The 25,642-nt window shown below is 37.1% G+C and overlaps 2 protein-coding genes across 8 annotated transcripts in view; both read right to left on the reverse strand.

Annotated features, from left to right (window-relative positions):
* Window positions 1–144: 144 nt before the first annotated feature.
* LOC122576005 lies at window positions 145–22,350 on the reverse strand. Of its 7 annotated transcripts, none has more exons than XM_043745668.1 (7): window positions 21,623–22,350; window positions 19,891–20,205; window positions 16,262–16,428; window positions 13,603–13,820; window positions 11,591–11,665; window positions 8,142–8,373; window positions 145–3,835 (listed from the first exon to the last, which is right to left on the reverse strand). In XM_043745668.1, exons 3-7 carry the CDS (start codon window positions 16,419–16,421, stop codon window positions 3,720–3,722), a joined length of 801 nt encoding a protein of 266 aa, XP_043601603.1. In that variant the 5' UTR covers window positions 16,422–16,428; window positions 19,891–20,205; window positions 21,623–22,350; the 3' UTR covers window positions 145–3,719. The 7 variants fall into 7 exon arrangements, with proteins under 7 accessions (XP_043601603.1, XP_043601602.1, XP_043601607.1 ...); XM_043745667.1 differs by lacking the exons at window positions 19,891–20,205; window positions 21,623–22,350 and adding exons at window positions 19,186–19,355; window positions 19,437–19,575; XM_043745672.1 differs by lacking the exons at window positions 19,891–20,205; window positions 21,623–22,350 and adding an exon at window positions 19,618–19,856.
* Window positions 22,351–24,696: 2,346 nt separating this feature from the next.
* The window catches only part of LOC122576001, a 41,960-nt gene continuing 41,014 nt past the window's right edge, over window positions 24,697–25,642 (reverse strand). The window contains exon 8 of the transcript XR_006319625.1: window positions 24,697–24,804. The gene's annotated coding sequence lies outside the window, so the exon portion shown is untranslated. The remainder of the gene's footprint in view (window positions 24,805–25,642) is intronic.

The following is a 25,642-nucleotide window of genomic DNA, read 5'->3' on the forward strand; positions in this document are numbered from 1 at the left end:
TTTTATTTCGATAAAAATCCAAACGAACAAAGATTCATTCTACTTGCACAGCATAAAATTTGATAAATCGATTAACAGATGACAACAGTGGCGAAAAATTTAAATAAATATTTTACAATCATCTTAAAATAAAGTTATTACCCCTTTTTTTATCAACAAGTAACGTATATTTAATATCTTTTGCGTAATTTGAAATTTATTTTCAATTCGTCTTATTAAATCCATGTCTTAGTTTTGAACTAATTGTAAGATGCGATAGTACAATTTGTAACATTTTTGCGAACAGTGCTTCTTAAATTAAAAAATAAAACAAAGCAACCGTGTGTGAAGCTTCATTATATAAATACAGTAAACCCTTGATTTTAAGGATTAATTAGAGCAACGGTTATTAAATATTTAACAATTGAAGAAATTTTAAATTAATATAGAAAATATTAAAAAGATCATAAAGTTGCAAGTTAAATTCGAATAAAAAATCCGTCAAATCGAGGGTCTATTGTAACATTCAACATCGCTTTCCGATAAAAGTAACCTCAGTTCACTTAGTAATAATATTTGCGCCCTAACCTCGCCATCATTGATTATTCAACGCTCGAATAATTACCCGAACAAGTATTCATTTAATATTCGCTTAAAAGTGACAGCACAGTCCTCGGTATATATGTTATATTCGACTAGATTATATTATATAAGTCTCTCTACTGTTTCTTTTTTTTTTTCGTTTTTCATATTTTTACCTGTTTGACATCCGGACGAAAACGAAATTGTCTGGAGCCTCTAATACACGTGTATAGTGTATCTAATATCGCATATATTAATAGAAATAATCTCAATTCTCAATGGCCAAGTCAATTGGACACTATAGTTACAATAATAATCGCAATAATTTTCTAGATCCTTTCCTTTTGCTTATATGCTACTGTTCTGAAAGTTTTGTATAAACCCTGCTAAAATTGTATTCACTATGATCTTAATCTTTTAACTCTACTATAGTCTTTGAATTATATTCCAATTTTGTTCTTGTTTCAATAAACAAAGAACAACAATTTTTTCACCCTTCCTTCAAACTTAAGATATTCCTTTCTTTTATATACAATTGATCAAGTGGAAAACGACCCAAAAGACGTAGCAGGATTATTTGTTTACTGGCTATCTGTAATCGTAGTTGCAATTTTTTAAAACAATTGATTTACGCCAGTATTCGAGCGAAACATATTTTATCTTCAATATGAGACTGTTCGTGTACTGTATAAAATAGGATTGTTCGTCGAAATTCTTAAACTGTTGTTATAACTTTAAAACAATATGTGAAAAAGGTACAGGTTATGTGCGTTGAAAGCCGAAAGTAGTTTTAACAAGTACATATATATCTACTACTTGTCAGTATTGTGCTTATGTGAAATGATATCGCAACGTTAAAAAAATATTTTCGACTTTAAAAGTGTATCATCTTCAGACGATACACATTAATCATTTGAAATATCGACAACATTTCTTCCATTTTTATTTACGTAAAAAAAGATTCTTAAGCTATGATTACGTGTTAGTTTATTATTCATGATCAGGCCTATACTTTTGGCGCATCGTCAGCGCTACAAATAACTTTTTACCTGCAAACCTTTTTCATGTTATATGTTAATAAATATATGCTAAAAGAAGCATGGTTTACATGCTATCTTTTTTATCCTATGATAACGTCGAAAATATGTATATGTCCTATTGATAAAAAATAATTTGTGCAGAATAAATATAGACTAATTAACAATAACATCAACAATGTAAGCTCGATAACTCGTCTCGATGCAATTAAAGCAATCATAAAAGAAGTTATTCATGATACATAATAACAATATATTGATCTTTCTTAATGAATCTTTTAAATCTAATGAATCTTTTGAATTAAAAATCTTTGATGATTCTTTGATGATCATGCGAAATAATATTTTAAATAGAAATATGCTATTTGCAAATTTGATTACAAAAAATTCGAACAATCAACGTCTTCTTAAATTATATATGATATTGTAAATATTATACGTTTATCCACAGTAAATGCTGATATCTCACTGCTATTTTTTTTTGTAAAATTTTTAAGTGAAAAATAAATAATATTGTTGACAGAAGATACAAGCATAATATTTTATACTACCATTTAAATTAACTAATTGTGACCTGTATTGCATTTATTGCAACAATTAAAACGCCACTTTATTCCTGTTTCTCATGGCTGCGTGATTGAAACTAATTACAAACAAGCATACGTATTAATATGTAAGTACGAATTGGTTTGAAACACGCGCACGGAAGAAATCAGAAACATCGTTACAATTTCTCAATTCGAATGATAATAAAGATAATTGTCTTTGATCAAACATAGGCCTCTCTATTTATGTCGTTACGTTATGATTGATTATTGAATTGCGCGCTAGTTCAAATACGCTAGGCTCAGTCGGTAAATATATCAGACTAATTTATAATTGAAACAAAGACCGGTTTCCAGAAAAATTTTCTGAATTACACTCACTCATCGACTTGCAAATACATTATAACGCTAAAAATAAATTATTTGGGGAAAACGACAGTGTACAAATTTAGAAGCTTTTTCTCGTAATTTATAAATATAAATATATCGTCTTACAAATTGATACTTAAAAACATGTATAATTTTGCATATTGGATAAAAATATCTCTAAATTTTGGCAGCATCTAAATTCCCTGATTTTTAGTAATAACACTACTTTGTACTACTTTAATAAGTAATAGCTTAATTCCGCCTACATCAGTGAGCGAGTGTAATCAAATTTCACTTCACAGCAATGAGTCGAACTCATCTAATTTCTTGGAATATGCGAGCAAACTTGCAGAAAAAAGCGATACGTTAGGGTCGTCGAGGAATTGATAATTCGAATAAATATTTTTACATAATTTTTATCTTGGAGAATATCTTTCAGAGTCTAAAATTAGATTTAGATTTTAAACTTTTACGTAGAACGAAAATAGATATCGCTTTCTTTGACATTAGATCATGTAGCTAAATCTTTTGTCGTTAAATACGAGCACATTGCGTGCAAGGATTTAAAATTATGCTGCATTGATAACTTATCAAATGCGCGCGTGCGTTTGTCACATACATTTTACTTTGAGCTCTGGTCTTATTCAACATATCAAAACGAATAAAAGAATTTCAATAATATTTTCTTTCTCTTTCTCTCTCTCTCTGTGTGTGTGTGTGATTTCGATTCTCACCGTGATGTTTCGATTGCGTAATAGGGACACTTTTCAATTCATCCGAAACAGAGCATACCTAACCTGTGACATAACGAGACAACCTACAAATCTTTATCAATTGGTACATTCTCCGTAAACACAGATCACGAAGTACAGAACGTTCGAAATTCTTTCCGCACCAAACTGACGTTAAACTTGAAACTTTCGCTTCCGTTATCAAACGAACCTGTGAGTCAACTTCGATACGATTCTTTCAACAGAATCGAAGAATCGTTGACATCTCGAGACTCGCGACTCGAGAATCGTTTCGTCGAACCTCGATCATGCGTGAACTCGTCAAGGAGCTTCCGAGTGCCCTTTCCTTGTGGACACGCTCCTCCGAAACAATCCGGGAACTTTCAGCAGACGTTTTAGCACCGACAAAGCACGGTTCGTGTTCTGAATGCGAGAAGTCATCTCGATCCGGTCGCGGACCGGAATGCATTAGCGTTTTATTCGCTCGACATCAATTGCACACTGTCGTCCGCTGATCTGTGAAGCCGTCGAACGTCCGACAATGAACGAATCGGCGTTGGGTGCAACAACGAAAATGTGTGTGAGTGGCGATCTGAAAAATTTCAATAGAAATCCAATGTTTTCGTTAAAACGGTGTTATTTAATATGTAATAATGTTTGCTTCTCTATCTTTCTACTTTATTCAAAGTTTGAAAAGAAGAAAGAAGTTCGCGTCTCGGATAGTTCAATCTTTTATAAGGTATTCCTCTACCTTTCGACGTTGATTTTAATTTCAAATTTTATCTTAGTGTTCAACACTAGAACTACCAGAGTGGTTAAAATGATCAGGTAGTCATTTTTTATACAAATTTTATAGATTTACAATAATGCATTTTTGGAGATATGAATATTTTTTTATGAAAGCTTCCTTTTTTTCTCGGATTATATTTTTTCACATATCCTTCATTTTAACTTCTTTGATACAAGTTTTATAGTAGTTCTAGCGTTAAATAGCTGAAGAATTGTAAATTATACAAACTATATGCTAAACAAGTTGAATATTAATACGACGTGACATAGCTGCATGCACGTTACATCGATGGTTGCATACGTGCAGGCGCATGTAACGATACAACGCGGATTACATAGCTGCAGGTGCACTTCTCGTGCATCAGAAATTTTGAAGCTAGTAACATTCTCGCTTTTATGTAATGAATATTATAAATACCCATGTTACATAGCACTATATTACTGAAATAACATTTATGTAATTTCCATTATAATAATGTTTTAGTAGCTTTTTTTAGCAGCATCAGTAATCCTTAAAATAAAAAGTTATTAAATTGTGACTTTTCTTGTCAATTTGATTGAAAATGTAGAACGTGAAAGCTGTCTAAGAAAGTACGTTTATTGGTTTGTCCCTCGTTAATTCTTGCAAATTAATTCTCTGCTTGTTAGAACATTTCTAAAACATTAAAGCGTAGCAAGCGAGCTGGGGTTACTGGCCTAGATAAAAAATACGATGTCTCATGTGCGTGCATGAGACACGAACGGACGGCATAAAAAATCGCGCAATGCGACAAGCTGGGGGCGATTAGAATCAGTCACGCACCTTTTCACCAACGACAGTAAATCAACCAACAAGAAAGAATAAAGGAAGTAGCGACGATCGTGCGACACGCGCTGCCCTGTCAGAAAGTCAGTCAATTTTTATCTTGTCTTGATTTTATTATAATTTATATATCATGCTCGTGTTTCAATGTTATTTTTTCTGCCTTATTGTTGCGTGCTTAATTGATATTTGATAATAATCTTGATAATTGGTGCTTGATAATAATATTGATATCCAGATCCAGGTGTGGAAACGAGACCAAAGCGAGGGAATACTGGAAAGAGAAGGGAGAAAAGAGGCGCAGACCATGTGAAAGGGAAGAAGAGGACCTGAAACATGTAATAGAAGAATGTGAGATAACTGGAGGACCAAAAGACATGGAAAAAACACTGAATGAGACTGGAGAAGGACTGATAGAATTAAAAGCAATAATGGAGGAGAGAAGGGCAAGGGCAATACAAGACGGGGAGGAATGACAAGAAGGTAGCACAGCAAGGAGGCAAAAGACCAAAGTGGCAATAATGTGTAGTCATATGTTGCGATAGTTTGTAGTCATTAGTTTTTGCCGTTAGAGATAAGAATAAGCTAAGGAGTGCAATACAATAGAGTAGATAAGAGGGGAGATAGATACATGAGGAGCAAAATAAATGTAAGAAATGTAAATTGAAAGTTCGTCTAAAGGCGAAAGGCACGGGCTATAATAAATAATAATAATATTGATATTTAATAATAATTGATAATAACATGTAATAACGAGGCAACAGATATGATTGTTAAATATTCCTATTGGTAGCTTCTTTCTTCTCTTGATTCTTTTAATCCGCGAAAAGCACGAAGGGTGAAAATATCGATAGTCGAACTTTCAAAATATCGGCATTATTTTGATTTCGTGTGTAACCCTGCTCCTCGTTCGAATCAAGAATCTTCCCAATCTTTTTATTTCAAAGTAGAAATCACGGACGCCATGAAAATACATTCTTCAGAGTTCACACTATCCGCAGGTTTGATTATTTTCATACAAGAAAATTTATAAATATTACTAAAACGTACATAGATATATACGCAGAACGGTAATGAGCAAAAAGCTGTATAGGATCTTTGAAAAAAAATTCTGGAGGAGGTTTAGAGAGGCACGTCTTCCAATAAAATAGCCCTTTAATGGAAGGGAAATGCACCGCAGGGGCGAAAATATTTTCTACTAGCGGAAAGTCGGTGAAGAACCGATCGAAAGTCAAGGCACGCCCACCGTGTCACGTACCATTAATTTATGCGGGTTAAAAATAAAGTGAAATCGATCGCGTCTGCACGTTTGTGAGCGCCGCGGGCATCAAGGTCGCCAGATAAGTGTCAATCGCGAATATATGAATTCGCTAATGTCCTAAAGAAGCGTGTCTATGTTAGGATTTCCATATTTCTCTATATTGCCTGTGGTACCGGCGCTCTTTGCGTTTTCAAGGATTCACGCTCGTTCGTATGGATGTGGAATTGTTGGCCGAACGTAACCATAATTATCATCTAATTTATTCACGGATCGAAGGATTTCTGCAAAATGAGAATATGACGTATATAGACGTACGATCGTTAAAAACATTCAGCGAATATTAATGCAACCACCGATCTGGTACTATCGTAGAAGCATTTCGGATGATGACTTTGAAGCTCCACCGATATTTGTGAATAATTAATATCTGACATTTTTGTATTACGTGTGTTTCTGATATAAAAAATGGCAAGTTATGTACTTGTAGAACTTGCCTTAAATTATATGAAACTCTTATATACAATTTTTTGTAAATATGTTACAATTTCTACTTAGTGTCTTCCATAAATAACGTATTAGTTTTGATATTATACCATCTATCAATTAAGAAACAGAATTTAACAATACAAGTTTGCCAACGATGTAATGCGAATTAAATGAACTTCTTCGACACTTTCCCGATCTTATGCCCTCGCTATATCCTTTCCATCAATCGTACGTATATTTAAGTACGAGATCGTTCGATTAAGATACTTGTGCGTGGGGACATATATATCTACCCTTTCTGCATTAAAATAAGGATGCAAGTTCTATTTAGATGGATCTATTTAGAGTGACCTTGGTGGCGGCCTTGACACCTGCATCTATCGATCTTCCTGTGTGAAATTCTAATGAGACACTTGATTTATTTTAATTTCCAAGTGGCTTCGATTTTGCTCCTGTTCCCTTTAATGCACTGTCCGTGTCGTGTGTCGTTTCGGGGCTTAAAATATGACAACACACGTATACCGATTGACTAATAATTTGCATAAATATCCGCGTGGGCTAAGGGACCCTGTTATTTCCGTATTGCTATAACAAACGATACTTTATTATATTAGTATTTTGATACTTTGGAGGATGATATTTTTAAATAAAATGGTTAGCATATATAACACATTACGTTGATATTTATAGCGATATTCTATGGAAAGAAATTATTATTAAAATGGGATAAAGTATGTTAGAAATGGGTACAAACTGATACAGAGCCAGTTTGAGGATCAAGATAGAAAAACTGTACAATATGCATCAGAGAATCCGTAGAACGTGGAAAGAAAATAATACAAGAAAGAAACAAAGTAAAAGTTACTAACTTGATAACCAAAAAAAAAAGAAAAATGATTAATTTCTAAATAAACTATAAATCACCTGAGAAAACTTTAATAAGACTGTTGCAAAGATTGTGAAACGAGAAAAACGTTGGTAGATTAATTTATCAGCTCAAAAACTAAGATGCTAACTTTATGCGGACGCCATAAATTACATAATAAGTTCTTAATAGCTGTAATAGCGAACGAGAACAAGGTAAAAGTTCCCAACTTAATAACTTGGAAGTGATGAAGTCAATTTGGAACGGAGCATGAAACATCTACAACTAATCAAATTCTCCACTATCCTCATCTTCTACTAATTCTAGTAATAACTGAAAGCAATCTATCGACTACTACGATTGAAATTTCATTCGAAAAGCCGAAAATACCATCGAAAGAGTCAACTCAACGAACATGATCCTCGTTGACGTCGGTAATGACCAACAACCATGAGAATGGACGATTATAAGAAAGTGATATATATTTATTGAATGCGTCGGACCCCAACGTTAAAGACAAGCGCCAAATTTACGTTGTCATGGCCTACGTACGCCCAGCACGCAAACAATTCCTATTAAAAAAGAACTATCACATATATACAATATATATACACGTATATGCGTACGAGATAACACGAAAAGAGCGCCGTTCCGATAAAAGAAAAGTACAATTGTCTAGTCGTTTGGATTCGCACCTCTGATATCCGTGGATGGTTCGCTTCTGGACAGCTCGTGATCGTTGCCACGGCACGAAGTCGCCTTCGACGGGCTTTTGTAATGAGCCAGCACGTCGTTCTTCCCCGACGAACTCTGATTTTGATGAGGAAAATGGAAAGTCGTGGTGTGAGGCCACGATGCGGGCGGTGGACTTCGTACCAGGTGCTCGTGCACTTGGGCTAAGGTTAATGGATCGGTGTCGCCCAGTTCCTGAAAACGAGGATTTTCTATTTATAGAGGATGTTTCAATAATCGTTAGACCGCGAATGTTTACGCAAATTCGTACTTTTATGGAATTGGGGCCCACGCAGAAATTAAGGAGCTTACGTTTGTCTACGAGAGCAAAGCGAAGAAATACTCCAGCGTATTCAATTTTTATCCAATGTACGTTTTAACGATCATTCAGAATGTCGATACAAATTCGTATTTTTATGGAACCAATTGAAGAAATGGAACCATAGAGGATGTTGAAAATCGGATACCTCGAAATTTACAATTAGCAACTTGAAACTGATTTCTCTGCGAAAGGAAACCGCGAGCGAAAAAATGTTATTCTTTTCATTTTCGATTTATTTTTGTATATAAAATTGCCGCTCCACCGCTTGTACCATAATTTCGCATTGTATCTGGCTTCTTTAATTTCTACCCAGTTTATTATTCCCATTATTTCAAGCAAAATATCCGCACGTCATATTATATAATTTCTACGAGTGTATCTGTAATTATATCGTGGAAAAATGATATCTAATTGAATCATAAAGTTGCGGACTTGGAGATACAAATTTTTATAACGCCAGTTGTAATAATAATAATGCCAAATAGTAACGTTACAAATGCGAAACGGAAGATTCTATGTAGGAAAAGGAATAAGTCGAGAGTCCACGACAAAAGTTTTTTACATCGAATTGTTCATGTCAGTTCGTTGTTCGACCGTTTCCACTGTTTCCAGAAGACTGTACTTCCTATTAGAATCAGCGCGGAATATTAATTTCTCAGGCCTTGCTTACCTCCTAACATAATTTATCAAGCAAAGTTTCACAGTATCAGGAAACTTTTGCTCGCTAGTATTAGTACTACAGTACCATAAATTTTATTGATAAGCAACCTACGTAGCTAGTTACGTATCTAGGTCTAGGTCTATTTGTAGTTTGACATTTTATTACTATTTACTTGTTAGCACCGAAATTAACTTCGAGCATGGAGATAAATTTATTCCGTGAATATTACTACTGCGGTATATTACTTCCGTATATATTGTATTAAAGATTCAATAATCTAATTGTCTTTCGATAATCGACTTTCCATATCTTGCATCATAGTGGCTTTAGAAGTTACGCCACCGCGTTCCATTAATAAAGTTAATTCTAACTATTAAATCGCATCCTTATTATATCACAAATTCTAACGAGATACGCGTAAGATTATCGATCGATCTGGCTTTTATTTCCTGTTAAACATCGATTCGATGTCGAGAGTCTTCTACTCGGATAGGGATATTGTAGATTAAAAAATTGCAGTGACCCGAGATAACCAGATAACACAAGTGGTGTAATCGACGTTCCTCTGAAAGTTCAATTATCTCTGCTTTCCACTTGAAAGATATGTCAATTTTCAAGACCCAAAACTTTCCCTGAATTGCTTCAAATGATAAAACAAAGTTGGCATTTCTTTACGTCGCTATCGCGATTCGCTTCCATTTTAATCTCTATAAAATAGACAGTACTTATCTAGCCAAACAATCAATTTTACGATGCAATTAAACGGTGTAAAATCAATATCCATGATACAGTAAGTTCGAGTGGAAAGTATAGAATTATACGAAAGTTTAAGAATCATCGCGTAATTTATGTTCATCTTTTCACGACCTTTTTTTATTCTCTACGAACTTGCATGTCGAGTATCGAGTTTACCGCCTTCGACGATCGAAGTTACGGAAATTCATCGAAAGCTCGACAATAGAATCTAGGTAGAGTAGATATATCAAGTCTCGTGTAACAGCCATTATACCTAAGGCTTATTGTAATCGTGACTCGTCAGCTCAGGGTTAATAGATCGAACGTACCATCCCTTATGATGGACAACTGTTATGAATGATCGATAATTACCGACTAATTCTACAACCGGTAAATCGATCTCTTGCGTTTTATTCTAAGAATACCGGCCATAGAATGAATCGTGGGAATAATATCGTGATGACTCAATTTTATTGGAACAGCTAATAATTTCCTGGCATGAATTTAGCTTTTTATAGAGATTACACGTTGCTCGCGTATTGCTGGACGATGATATTAGGTCGACGGAAATGTTTCTTTCGTTTGTAATGGACGCACAACATTTTTCCGTTTTATATTATTTTATCGAATTACGTAGGATTCATTTTGTTCTATCAAAATAAAGACAACGTTCGACGGATTAGATTAGGTCTCGTGTTTGTATAAAAATGCATCGTTGGAAAAGACGTGTCTGTAAGAGAAAGACACTTTTCCGACAACCTAATATATACTCTGGTACGTATACTTTGGACTAATAATCCTTTTAAAATACATTCTTTCGCGTATATTCAAACAGTTAGGAGCATTTTCCAATTTTTACAATTTTTATCCGAACGCTACTACCGAACAATTATAGTGCTTCAGAAACTTATGCAATAACCGATAATACCACGTCCGGATTCTCGGTGTAATCCTCGCGCTACCAAGAAAAGCATTGTTATCTCTTCGATACGGTATCAGCCGCCACGCAAGCGATTTTCTAAAAATTGCTCTCGTGTCAAAATCGCTTCTTATCCGCGATACCTTTTTTATTGTTTCTGACGCGTAAAAATCGGTGTAAAAGAGCGGCAGAATTTTTTGCGTCACCGAAGAAAAACATTCGAATCTTTGAACATCGATCTTCAACGTAATTTGTAATTCTTCAAAAAAAAATACAGAGAACTATTTTTGAATTTGGATATGTAAAAATCCGCAGAATGCAGCAGAGATATAAAAACATAGCAAGATACGTGAAATATCCAGAAAGAAGTATTCGTTACAATATGCAGTAGATGAGACAAATTTATAGTTAGCTGCCATTTCTGAAATAACGCGAAACATCCGCGCTATCGTTCAAATATAACGAGAATCGTCTGAAAATCAAACTGCCACCTTGAGACGTCTAAAAGACAGATACGTAAAAATAGTCCCTCGATAACCGGTGTCCTTTCTACATCCATGTGACATATGCCAAAATAGTCGCGACCTATTCTAAAAGACAGTTTTGTAGAAGAAAAGACGCATCGTTCTTAGCCGGGTCCCTTCCTCTTTCTATCGCTCGCCATCCTTATCAAGTTCACGTTAGCATTAATAATGCAAGCTGGCCAACCGATCGATGCTTCTTTCACGCTTCCATGGACGTAGACAAGGGCGAACGAACGGAAAAAATTGCTCACCTGAGACATCAGAATGGCATCATCGGACTCGGACTCTTCCAAAGACTCGACCAGACTCTCGCGACTCGCCAATACCTGGAAAATGCGAATACTATCGTTCATGTAACTGTGTATGTCAAATAAGACGTCGTTGGTCATCGAGACAGAGGAATTTCGAAAACACGGGAAATGGCGTGAATCGTGAACTTATTCGTGTGTGACTTTGAGTAATGGAGAGCAAGCGGAAGAGACTCACACCGAGGAAATCGAGTTATCTTTTATCTGTGAACGCGGAGAGTTTGCTTGGAAGTGCAGGAAATATGAGTTGACGAATCTCTGGTAATGGAGGATTTTTATCACCGAGGTAGAGAGTGGAAATTTATTCGATCGTATCGTTGAAATATGTAAAAGTGAATCCTGAATTCGCTTTATCGATGTCTAAGGGCGATAGGAAAAAGAAATCTAAGATTTGAAACAGCTTGATACATATTTATACCGTGGAAGAGTAGAAAAGTTGCACGATATTAGCTAAGAGATAACGTTCCAAAGGGAACATTAAAAATGGAAAATGATCGCATACAAATTTCACTGATCACAGTGTGAAATTCTTTCCCATTAGTCTATTCTCATTTCTCCTTTAGCGTCGATCAATCGATCCTTTCGTTTGTCTTCTTGTCTAAGTACGTGTCCAAATATACACGATGATACGTGAAGAAGGATTCGAAGAACAGACAGGAAGTAATACATCTTTTCGTATTTCAATCGAATTAGCTGGGCTGTTATAATTTTATATGGACACAGACAGACGTTATTGTTCATACTGAAAAGAGCTTATCTGTTATCTATGTTCTTTGAATTTGCTATTGGTGGAAAGGCGAGTGTACTCTGATCGTTGGAATTATTGCGTTTGAAATAGAATACTAATGATATTGGTGGATGTGAAGTGGTGTAGAAAACTGGGACAGAGGGTATAGGTTTTTTTTTTCCTTTGGATATAAATAGAAGAAGAAAGTGGTACGTGGTGATTGGATGGGTTAATGAGCTTTATCTTTGGATGAATTGATTTTACAGAATGTAACTTTCATTGATCTATACGCAGAATTAAATTTGTAGATTAAATGTTAAAGAGAATTGAGACATGAAATTCTAGAAATATTTCGGAGATCGTAGAAGGTTTGCAGGTTTGGTATTTGATCTGGAATTATACAAATTTCAATTAACAGAAGACCGTTACTTTGCGAGGAGTCGCTTTTATTAATTAGCTACTCTCGGTAATGAAAAGCGTAAGAAAATCTTCTTTGGAATAAATGAATTATTTTTCATTCAAAGACTTGTAAATAGCGTATCTTAGATAACGAATAATAGTATAATAATAATAGAGTCGTACGATTTTTGTCATGTTTCTAGCATGATGAACGAAAGACCCAGATGAACGAATGCATGAGTTTTGTTTGTACGAAATTATGAGTCACCATACGCGGTATACTCTGGAAAGGAACGAATTATGCTGGCATAGCGTGCAGGCCGCTTAATGAAATAACGAAGGCTGGTTTTAAACCGTGAATGAGCAAACTGAACTGCACCGATTCGTGGAAAATCACTGTCCATTATCTTCCTCCTTTTTCCTTTTCTACTAAAAATCGTCGTAATTTGCCATACCGTTGTTTCGACTATGTCAAATTTTCAACCGCATCGACGACGTAAGAATTCTGCGATCGCTCGAATTTCAGTTAAATGGCGAAAAAAGCGAGAACCGAATGGTGAGAACCGTGAAAGAACCTTCCAGTACCAATTGTTCGACTTTCAGTGAAATCACGGAATTGCCATTAATCAAACCTAAAGAGCCCTTTCCCCATAAAAAATAATTACATCTCTCGCAACTTTTAGATACTGGCATTTGATTATTTCAAAGTTCTTCCATTCGTTCCTCATCTCGGCTGATAAAAAGTGGCTGAATCTTGAGGAAATCGTTCTCCTTCTTCCCTGTTTTTGTCGTTTGTGAACGGGCAACAAAGACACTTATCGATTCGAACCTGTAGGAAAGGATTATCCTGTCGACTTAGCCTAAGCGCCTCCATATCCTGATCGATGTTTCGTGTTCTACCAGGTGTCAAGGTTAGAATGGAATGCGACGGTGACGGCTGACAGGCAACGACCACATCGACGGCTGCCACGCTCAAGGTCGACGGAATCCTCGATACCTGGTTGTCGTTTTCGCTGCCGCTGCGCCTGCAGGCGTTCGTTATGATCGCTGGAACAGAAATTATCCGACTAATCAGAATCTTCTTATAATCGTACGAGTTCGAATCTCTCACGGGTGAAATTCCCTTTTAATATTATCAAAATTAATTATCATTAATTAATTATCAAAAAAAAAAAGTGTTTTACTTTTCGTCTATCGATCGAATAATAATAAACCATCTAGTCGCGTTTGTTCCAATTTCCAACGATGATAGTATTTCATTAAGAAAGCGATTCTATTCGACGAACTCTTAAGGATTATAATATCGAGTTATACCACTTATCGTTTAAAATGCATCAACCGGACATGCCGCATTTCATAGCGCAGTGGAGGAAAGATAAAGTATAGTACGCTTCTTAAAATATCCAATCGATCCGGTTAATTTTCCTAATTGTCAGATTAGGGATGTTTTATAGTCGATCGTGATGAATTGGCAATATCTAAAATGGTTTTTCTTAGTAGAGAAATATAGCGCGAGGGATAGCTACATGAAAGGGTGTGGTTCGTAACAAAACAAACTGCAAACACGGGATGTTTTTTCACCCGAGGCTCCGTTTTCGAGATAATCGACATCGAAGACGATGTAACGCCTGCGAATATCGCGTTCTATACTTTTTCTTTTCTGTTTTCTGCTATCGCTACGTTTAATCGTCAATTTTTCAATCGATCGAATTTCTACTATCGTTCTTGAAGAAGAACAAATAATAGTATTATTTTTCAAGCATTCCGTCGAATCGATATAAAATAGAAGAGAAACGATTTAGATTTTATTGGACGGTCGTTACGTAATTGGAACACGCGTGTTGATTCCTCTTATCGCCGACTTGTTATTTGTTATCAATTGCGTACCGTGTTTCACTTTGTTTACCGTAATATTAGTCGCTATTGTTGCAAACGTTTAAACTAGTGTTTTAAGAAATATGGATTTCACCATCGTTTGGTAAATCGCAAATCTTAATCGCCTTAGGGCTGTACGAACTATACCGTTCTCTCGTTCAAAAGCCTAGGATTTATGTCACTGGTTGTGTAACGAAGATTCGAGAAATAAAAAGTAATTGTTTGGTCGATGGCAACAGCTCGATATTCGTATGCACGATGGGCAAAGTTTGGTCTTATCTGCAACCCGAACTAGTAATTATTTATCATTCGGAAATCGCATAAAGTATATTTATATTTGGAAAGACAAATGCGATAATACGACAATACGACGAATCGAACAGTTCGGCGATGCGCTTTGCTTTCGAAAATTTCATCACGAACATTCGTGTTTTATACTCTTTTGGAAAGAAGAAAAAAGAAAATTGAGCCGAGAGAATTGCGTTCTTGCAAAAAACATGGTTGACCTGCCAATTAAATTTATATATATATATATATATCGACATTTTTACCTTGCTGAAATATGATAGAATATATTCCGTTTTATTTCTCATTTCTCATTTTTCACATCATTAAAAATAAATTCACGCTTTTCTATTCGTTCTTCGTGGAATTTATATTGCGAAGGAATTATCCGATTAATTGTTGGATATATCCAGGCGAAAGAAATATTTTTTTACCTCTTCACTCGTATTTTAAGGTGTTCTTCTTTAATGTGTACGTAGTACGTGCACGTATACGTGTGCACAAGCAGAGGGTATATTATGCGCAAAAGTTCTTCTCGTACGTGTCACCGCTTGAAAAACACTTTTCCAAGCGAATTCTAGGGAAAGCAATTAAGCGACAAAAAATATTGATATATTTAAGGTTCAGCTGCTGATTACCCCAGCTTTTTTCGGAAGCTTTTCGCTTCTAAAAGCAGGAGATATTTTTTAGTCATCCTTTTCGGTGTATGTCTCGCAATAAATTGCTCATTAACTTACGAATATCGATATCAATATTTTACCAATTAATTAGAAAGTCGTTGCTTTGGAGATATTAACTATGAAATCGAAGATATTATAACACGTTGACTGCCATGGGGGTCACCGGTGACCGGTGACGCAGCAAATATTAAAAGGACAAATAAATAAAAAAATAAAAAAAGGACAATCGTAATAATTGTCTACAACGCCGTGGGGGTCACCGGTGGCCCTCGCCACGGAAAATGCTTCAAGCATGATTTTATAACTTATTTTATTTGCTGCAAATAATATTTCAACACAATATGCATCGCATAATGAAAAGTCGGCGCCTTGGGCAAACCGTGGAAAATTCGTCTGGCAGTCAACGTGTTAAATCGCTCGCACAAGCGTTCGAATAAGACATACGACATGAAATAGATCGAAAGTGATTTAAAATGTGTCATTTTCTTCTCCTCTTTTCTTTTTACGTGGGCGACTTTACTCTTCCGTTATGAAAGAACTTCAACTTCTCGAATTCTCTGAACGAGTGAATTTTCTACCGCGATAAAACAGAAAACCTCTTATCTAAATATCTATATGCTTTATGAAAGAAACATTTTCTCGGCTTACCAGGTGTCTCGACTTTCGGGGCACGTTCCATCTCTTCGTCCTCGTTGATCTTCATACCTAACGTCAGCTTTTTCGATTTAAAAATGTTGGACAAAAACACTGCGCCCTTGCGCTTCACACGATCGTATCGTTGAGTGTTCTCCGACGACACGTGTATCATAATTCGCCTGGAAATGACAAAAAATGCAGCTGGTTAACTGCATCGGGCCGTACGAAGAACGTGCACGGGACAAACAAAAGATAAAAGGTGAAGGAAAACAAAAGGCAGAGGAAAACAAAAGATAAAGGAAACTACGCTAAATTTATATCCCTAAGTTGGCAAAAAAATTGCCAGCAGTAAATAAGAAAACAGCTGATTAACTCCATCGACGCTTATTAACAACGCGTATAAATAAACCAAAGTAAAACGATATCGCCGGACAAAACGTTCCATTAATATCTGATTCGATCTGGCCGCTTTGGCACGAACTTTCCTTTCAAATCTACAGAAATGTTGGAAACGTTACTGCGGTGTTACTATAGCCCGACGTAGTATGTTACAACAGCCTAAATATTCATGTTCATGCATCGATATCGATATTATCGTACGATTGAACAACTTTTGGAAATACGTAAAGAGGAAAAGAATCTCGAACTTGTACGTAGCTACAGCTTTTTTCATTTCTACTCCAACGAATGCACAAACGGATTATCCTTACGAAGAACATCCACGAACGATCTATTAAATATGTACGTCTACGGAAATTCTTATTAATACAACGTACACGATTTTTACCCGAGGGTACGACGAGCCAGAGCAGAAAACGAATTCTCGAATCTTAAGATATCCGGCACGTGTGCCATTTCCTCCGCTCCTCACTTCATTTCCACTTTATCTAGCCTATCGAAGCCCATCCACTTTCCTGTCAACGACCGCGTTCGTCTGACAACGCAAACGTGCCGTATCTCCGCGAAAGAACAAAAGAACGAAACGATCTATCATCGAGAATCAAAAACAAAGCAGATTTCTATTCGGTAAAAGTCCTAGCCACTCCTTGCTCGCTTCTCGTACAGAACGAAAGGTTCATCGTCGTATAACGAGCAACGTCTGTGCACTACCCTTCCCACGCCGAATCCCAGCAATTTGACTTTTGACGTTCCAGCGATTTTCCAAATAAATTTCCTACTCTCGTTGAAGACAAATCTTCTCTTAACAACGGACGGGTTTATGTAACAATTAAATCGACTTGTCGTGATACTGTGGCGGAGATGAGGAAGAAACAACTGTGTTATCGGTTGTTTGGTTGGAACGTTGGCGGAGAAGAAATTGGAGAAGCGTTCACGATGAACCGCGATCGCATTGCCAACTGCAGCTGCAGGAGGGTGTGCTCCGCGGCTTCTCGTAGGATTTTGCGCAGCTGCAAGTGGCTGAAAAACGAGACGGAGGGCGAGCGATCAGGGGTGGGGGCGTGCGTGATGCGATGAAATAAGAATCAACGATGAAAAACACCACAGTAGCGCGGCGAGGCAACCGCCAAGTGTTTCACCCCTTAACGTTCGTATCTTTTCCCTTTTCTCTTTATCCGATCGTTGGAGAATCGTCAATTTTCTTCTTCCGATGGATTTGTCCCTTGTTGCTATACAGGATATTCCAAAATTCCTAACTAGGCTTCTTCGGTACGTATTATGAGTAGGAGGTACGTATTAAGAGAGAAGAATACGAAAAAGCTCTCGGTTTGTATAACACGAGAATCAACGTAAGCCATTAACAAGAGCACAAAAGACTGAGCACTGATCGCGGTAAAAGATCAGATTCGTTGCTCTACGAAGTTAAAGTTTTTAATTCTAATCGTTTCGATAAATCAATTTTTCCACTTTCCTCAATTTTTTGTATCGCACAGTTTAGCGTTTACGTTCTTATTTAATGCAATTTTCCTCTTCGTGAAAGTCTAGCAATACGAGGCTTATCCGGCGATCTTGCAGGCTATCGTTTTCTTATTTTCGTTGCAACGTTTTAATAAAGCTTCAAACGATCTACGGTCGTATAACATTTCTGCTTGTTTGCCAGATGAATCTTTGTTGGAAATAAATTTGTATCCTTCGTAGGTTATTAATACGCCGTTAAATCATCGTTGCTATAAACTGGTGCGTCTATGTTACATTTAGAAAACGATCAACCATTTTCATTCGATTCTGTATAACGGGGAATGCGGAAAGTTTTAAAACATAGGTCTTTGCTATCACCAGACTCTATAATGCTGTTTGTTTCAACGAATCGGACAAATAAATCACTGCTAAGAGCATACAGAATCGTAAGGTATAAGATTAGCCGCGCGAGACACGGACTTGAGCGTTAAAGGGTTAAAAGTGGCCCGTAGTAAGACCTCTTTCGAGATCTTGCTTTACTTCCCTTTCGATCTGTCTCTGCATCGTGACCTACATATCTTCCACTTCCTAGAAACTTGGTACGCGTTGACAAAAGAATGAGAAATTTTGTTTGATCAATGAAGATTGGAGTTTACCTAGAGAAGTGGTTGGTTTTAACAGACCTTGTGTTTTACAATATCGAGTTGCACTCAAGACGAACAGTATGGTCGAAACGATGAAAACAAAGGGAAAATAGAATGAAGAAACAAGAAGAAGAATGTATACATGGAGAAAAAGTACATGGTAAGATGTACATGTACAAAAAGGCTAGTCGTAGATCGTTAACGTGAACCCAACATCATCCCCAACAAACCTACTCGAACATGCTCTTTTTTCAAGCTGTCGCTACCTTTCTGACTTACATTATCTAAACTCCACCATCATCAAACATACGAACCTCCACTCTACATCGTCTTATATGAAGAAATATCTCAAACATCATCTATCAAGCTCTCTCGCACATATTCACGACGTCCTTCATCCGTTCCATTTCGTATATGTGTAACATATATATGTACGAAAGCATTCGCATGTTTTCCACCTCAGTCATAGTCCTCGACGACGAAGTTTCCAAAGGTCGCCATTCTCACAAAGCCGTCCACCCAAAATCGCCCTTTCCAAAATTTCCAAACTTCGCCACTATCGCCACCATCGAGCGTATACGATGACCCTACGGCACCTACGTCGTCTTAAATCAACAAACCCTTCGATCAGCATCCAAGCTCTCACACCTCTCACAAGCTTCTCATAAATTCATATATAAATTCACCTTCCTCGTCGTCCTCCACCAACTGTCCAAGCTTCAGCATCGCCAATCGCACGATAATCCCACCGATCTTTCGTACTCGCTCGCGTCTGTACATCTGCCACATTTACAAATCCACCCATACACCTAGGCTATATTTACAAAAGCACCCATACGCATCCTATATTTACAAAAGCACCCATACAGCCGTATAGTGGTGCACAGTCATCGTCCTGGACGTTCGATCAAACGGTTCCATCCAGCTCGTTGCACGCAGACACGCGACTCCGGGATCTCGTCCACGAGGGTTGCAGACACGCGAGTAGTTTCCACGGTGTTTTTCCACGGGAACATCCCGGTGTCGGCGGCGGATCGATCGCCGTCCACCGCCCACGGGACGTTGAATCGGGGACGTTATACGCGTGGCCACGTCACCCTGCTCCGTACACACCCCCTCCAACCCCCTGGTAGTACTTACTTCCCGGCGCTCCAGGCTCATCTTCCCCGGCACCGATCCTCCGCGCAGCACGTCGCCGGTGAACACGAGCACTGGGTCGCGTCCGCGTCGCGACTACCGCGTCCCGGCGTCGCCGCTGCGCCCCGTCGCAACCGACGCGAGTGGCGACGCCGCCCCTGGACACGCGCACTTCTACACCCGAATCCTCCTTTCTTTCTACTCTACTCGTGCTTCTTGCTCGCAACCAGTGTCGCTGGAGACTTTGCAGGCTTGTCAGAGACGTAGAACGGAGTTTTTCACGTGGACGAGGAGGTTGGTTCTCGTTGGTTCTCCAGCCTGGAAGGGGATGCAAGAGGTTAGCTAGGTTTCCTCATCTTCCATTTTGGATTTTCGGCCGTTTGTTTATACAGGGTGTGGCTGAAAATGTTGCTCCTGCTGGACGAAATGGAAGGATCGGCGAGGAGGAGGTGGAAGAACTTTAGTAAAATTTGATGAAAGGAACTTTAGGTAGAGACGTCGTTTCTCGTCGAAGAATTGGTCGAAGGTGGAAAAATTGAGGCGAAATTTGGTAAAACGTCGGGAGGAGAAGGTAATTCTTTATGTAGAGATAGGTCAAGGGTGTGGAATAAATTTTGTTCGTTCATTGTGGAGAAAATCGTCGTCGCTGAATGGAGTATTTATGTTTTTATATTAAATTCTTTCTCTTTCGAGAAAATAAGTCGAGTAAGCGTACAGAGATCCTTAAAGACTGCAATACTCGAAATCGATTGCGACACGAACGTACAATCTTGAGAATTTAATATAATTCGATGGAAATCATCGCGGCTCAACCACGACTTAATTTTTCATTAATTTTTCGCGATAAGATCGAGCAGTCGAATAAAAGTGCATGCACTTGAAACTTAAGCGGTCTCGGAATGATTCATTTTCTCTTTTCTCGAATTAGCGTCGCTAACAAATTCTGATCCACGGATAAACGTAATTGTTACTTTATAGAGTGTGAACGAGTCGCTTCAATGACCGATTCAATTATACGTTTGGCTACCGTAAATCGTTGTTGCATCGAATAATCTCTACTAAGAAGGACTTTCAAATATTGTTTCATCATAAAGCGAACTAATTTAATATTTATTTCATGTATCAGTTTCTACAGACTAGTTCAGCGTCTGGCTAGCTTTGCGTGAATAGTATCAAACGTATGCGCATAAATTGAATAAATTACCTGAACGCACGGTTCAAATGATTTGAGTAGACGTGCTTGAAGATTTCCATATACGTTTCCAGAAACTTAAAGAACATTATTATATATCGATAGTGTGTAACGTTTCATCGGTCAATCGATTCTATTTCAACAAATTACTCAATTTTGTGTGATATACAAATTGTTTTGTTTACACGAATAATTCGTGCGATAATCTCTTGAACCTATCGATAAGCTATCGGTAAGTAAAATCTTGGAAATACCCGTAAAAAATTATCGTAAAATATGTATTTTATAGATTACAGGTAAGGAATTCCCAGCATCGAAATGATAGAAAAATTATTCCTAAAGACTTATTCCGATACGATAAGAAATCATCGATGATACTGGTTCTCTTCTTGTAAAGACTTGTAGAACAAATTGAATTGAAAGAATTAAATTCCGTGATCGCATAAATATAGGCTAATAAATTTGTAAAAATATTACGAAATTTACTGGTAAATGATCACGAATAATGACCACTTTAGTCGATAAATGCTACCGAGAACTTACTTCGCAAATCTCTTCAAGTACTCTCCAAATCGATTTTTCCACTGAAATTTGATCTTCCGTTTCCACGTAGCGAACAACGAAATTTCTTCCACTGATTTTATTCACCCAGAGTAGGATAGTTCTCGCAACTCCATCGTAGCGAAATCTTTCACGCCGAATCAGAAAATAGGCACACGCGTATAAGTTTGACAGAAATTAAAAATCTTCCATTTTCTTTCGTCTCCTCCGCACTGCTAGATCGACGATACGTTAAACACATGGAGAGACGACGTTTCTCACCAAATGTCTCTCTATCTTTCACTTTCTATCGTTTCTTGAAATAAGTTTAACGTTAACCGTAACAATTTTAAATTAAATTGCGTCGGCGAGATCGTAGAAAGTAGCTGATGGGAGAAAACTTGTCGTCCGGTGTTCGACTAAATTTCCACATTTCGAGGACACGTTTTCCTTCGATCCAGCAACGATATAATTGTTACATACTGCTGCCAGGCCATTCTCAATGCCACTGATTGTGAAAACGTGCTACGAACGTGCGTGTATCTCGAACGTGCAACGATAAGAAATCATCGCGAAACCATCGAATCGGAGCCCGCACGTAGCTACACGTTGGCCATCGATTGCGTTCCTCCGGGCAGATTATATTCCACACGTGCTTCTCTCGATGATGTTTCGCGTCTGTGCCTGCCGCAAGCAGCGTAACGCGCCGATATTGACAAACCGGCTCGTGTCTCTCATTTTCGGCAATGATCGATTGCTTATCTGCTCGTGAGGTTTCGTGAACAACACGTTCGATACTCTTCGTAACTGACTGATGTATCCAGCGGGACGATAAAAGTCTTTTATTCTTCTGCATAAAAAAAATTATCGTGCAGAAATAAGTTGAATAAATTTGTTTAACGCGCATTCTGTCAACGAGGCCATCGGTGACGAAATAAAAAAAATTTTCGATAATGTTACGCTCTTAGTATTATACCGACGGTATACGTCGTAATTAATTTTGAGAACGAAGGTGTAGTAGTAAAAAAAAAGAAGAAGAAAACAATAGTAAAAATAACGAAAGATCGAATGGCGTTTGAAATAATGAGTTACATAAGTTCAGAAATTGTCGTAAGAGATAAATTAAATAACTGTATCGAATAAGGTTGTAAGAGTTGTAGGAGTACCGTTGATATCACAGTACAATCTTGCGTCCTCGTTGGAAGACCGGCAGTAATAACTGTCATAAATAAGAAGCGAGTCGGATTTCTTCTTCAGTGGCGGTGCAGCGATAAGATGATAAAATAAATTAGTGCAATGATAAGTATGCAAAACAATGGTTAAAAATAACGGTAAAAATACCGAAATGTATATCCACTCGAACGATATATGTCATTGTAGAGGGTTGAGAGATTTCTTTCGTTACGTCGAATCTGTTAATATCGAAATGTTCGAAAACACTGAATCTGAAACACCGAACAACGTTCTACTAATTTTCGTCGTAAACAACAAACTTGTCATCGGTATAATGGCAAATGAAGCTAAGGTTAATGTTATTTTAATATAACAAAATAGTAAGCTAACGATCATAAAATAGCATACAACGACAAGGAAATGAAATATGTAAAACTATATGGAATCATTGGTATACCTATGCACAGGGTGTCTCGTATATAACAAACATTTAGTTAACATTCGAACATTGGAAAATAAAAATTTGTAAACGTTATCTTAAAGGCATAATATAATATCGTAGCCAACGCTGAAACGAGTTCCACGACGGATGACACGTTCTTGTAACCCTACAGTGATAAATCAGTGAAAATATCAATGTCGTTTCGCTGCTCGATTCTTTGTTCAAATTAATTCGTATCGATACTCGTCCCTGGCACCTTTTTGCTACTTGTCAACAAAGACAAGCCACTATCAGTAGCTCGGGATTTTTGCCTCGTTTAATAACAAGAAACGGAATACGATCGTTAAGTATACGTGAAAACATCGATGAAAACCATTAGAACTTTGATCATCGAACGAAACGAACTGATACGCTGCTACGTGTCATTATTTTCACGCTATTTTCATTTAAGCGCAGTGTCTTTACTCGAAGTCAGTTTAAGGTCATAGTTTGACCCGCGTAAGTCGAAGTAAATAGAGTGGTTCGTGTAAATGTCAGGCGTGTACTAGCAATGACCTTTAAAGGAATGGCTTCTTCAAATCGTGTGAATTTATTTAATTTTTTTAGTTTAACAGATAAGGAAGAACGTTGTTTTATTTTCTTTTCGATTATCGAGAACGGAATGATGCGTTCTCTGAATTTTCTAATTGATTCTTGGCTTTAGAGCAATAGACGTTTGTAGACGTGCGCTATTTACGTGTTTAGATCGATAAAGCTGTAAATCGGCGAATAATCCGCTAATAGAAGTGGAAATTGACGCGAGTATTTACTGAGATTATGCGTGTTATCGCGGGCACAAATTTCTCTGTACATAACATGTACAGGGTAATGTTTGATTACATAACACGATATGCAATCGTTTCTAGAAATGAAAAATAAGAGAAGTAAGAAAAGAACGGTGAGAAAATCGTAACGTAGATAATTAAAAATAATTATACTTCGTAGCGACGTTATTATAGCAATAACTCCGTAATGAGAATAAGAAAAATCAATTTCTTCCATTCTTCCTTTCTTAATTTCTTCCTTTAATTATTAATTAATCGTCATTAAAAAATCAATAAAATACGTAAAATACGTATTTAGAAAATCGACCACTCGTGTTTATTATACCAACGATATTTTACGAGAACATGTTTAATGACCTGCATATTAATTTACCATTTGCAAAAGGGACAAGAAGAAAAGATTGCGACTTCTATGAAACATTAGTTGAACTATCGTCGTTTTAGAACACTCAAGGGAATGAGCCCATCTAAATAATGAAAGACTACTCTTTTTCGTTCCTTCCCTCTTTTTCCCTTCGCGTTTTTATGATTACAAGAAGAGTAAAGGGACTTTGATAGATATCCAACGAAATCATCAAATAAATTGAATGTCGTTTTACCTTACGTTTAAGAGGATGCTGGTGGCTATGCGCAATGAGCACATACTTCTAACGCAGCCAGGCCGCGCTTTCAGAGATAATGCGATGATGAGAACTGATGATAGCGATTACGTCGGTCGCACGTGGAGGATACGATCGATTTCTATTCTGCAAAAGTGAAACATCGCTTTAGAAAAGATGTCTTCTATTTGAATAGCTCTATCTGCTCGAGATTTGTCGTTGCCTCTGGTCTCTTGGTCGGTGCAAGCTGTATCTATACCTGGTTGAAATCAATTAGAAATTTTCTGCGAAGATTTTATTAAAACTTTCTTAATTATCGTTTGTTTGAAAATTATATAGAATGAGGATAAGCGGCAAGAAAGCTTGAATAACGATGTTAAGTAACATCGTTGTTTGCAGAGGAAAAAATATAAAAGTTTTTCTTTCGAGAAAAAACCCAACAAAATTTACAGCTTGATAAAAGCAACCGTCCAATCCAAAGACGAAAGGTTTGTTAATCGTTGTTAAAGAAAAAGAGAAAAGACGTTGTTACGGAGGCGTAAGAACCGAGAACTAGTTCTGTTGCTAATTAAGTTAGTATTATATTATATTAATGATAATCTCCAATGCTTTGTTTTCCCTGACAAGGGTTCGTTGTTAAAAAAAACACCGGCGAGTAGAAATAATTTCCATTTAAGACGTTCCGTCTCGCCTGTTACGATTTTCCCCTCTGTGTCATTCCTTTATTTCCTGCCGTGCAATCTCGTAGAATTCTAAAAAAACGAAACGAAGATAGATACGGTAGATACGTGCGCTCGATCTACCGTAAAACACTGTACATACTGCGTCTGTTCTCGCGTTCCTCCGCCCAACATCGAACAAGGTGAACGCGATCGAAGACAATGGAATTAAAAACGTAGAAGAAGGAAGGGAAGAGGAAAGAGTAACTGGAAAAAAGAAACGCGGGATAAAGAACGAGCCAGAGAAGAAAAAGTAAGAAAAAGAA

This window comes from Bombus pyrosoma, linkage group LG15, assembly GCF_014825855.1.
Source record: "Bombus pyrosoma isolate SC7728 linkage group LG15, ASM1482585v1, whole genome shotgun sequence".
Classification (NCBI taxonomy): domain Eukaryota; kingdom Metazoa; phylum Arthropoda; class Insecta; order Hymenoptera; family Apidae; genus Bombus; species Bombus pyrosoma.

Excerpts from the sequence above, each read along its gene's own strand:
- LOC122576005 (XM_043745665.1), bottom strand. The coding sequence starts at position 19,555 with ATGGGTGGATTTGTAAATGTGGCAGATGTACAGACGCGAGCGAGTACG. Across the intron at positions 13,821-16,261 it reads CCCGAAAGTCGAGACACCTG|CGATCATAACGAACGCCTGC; the intron begins GTAAGCCGAGAA and ends TTTCTGTTCCAG. Across the intron at positions 11,666-13,602 it reads AGGATAATCCTTTCCTACAG|GTATTGGCGAGTCGCGAGAG; the intron begins GTTCGAATCGAT and ends CGCATTTTCCAG.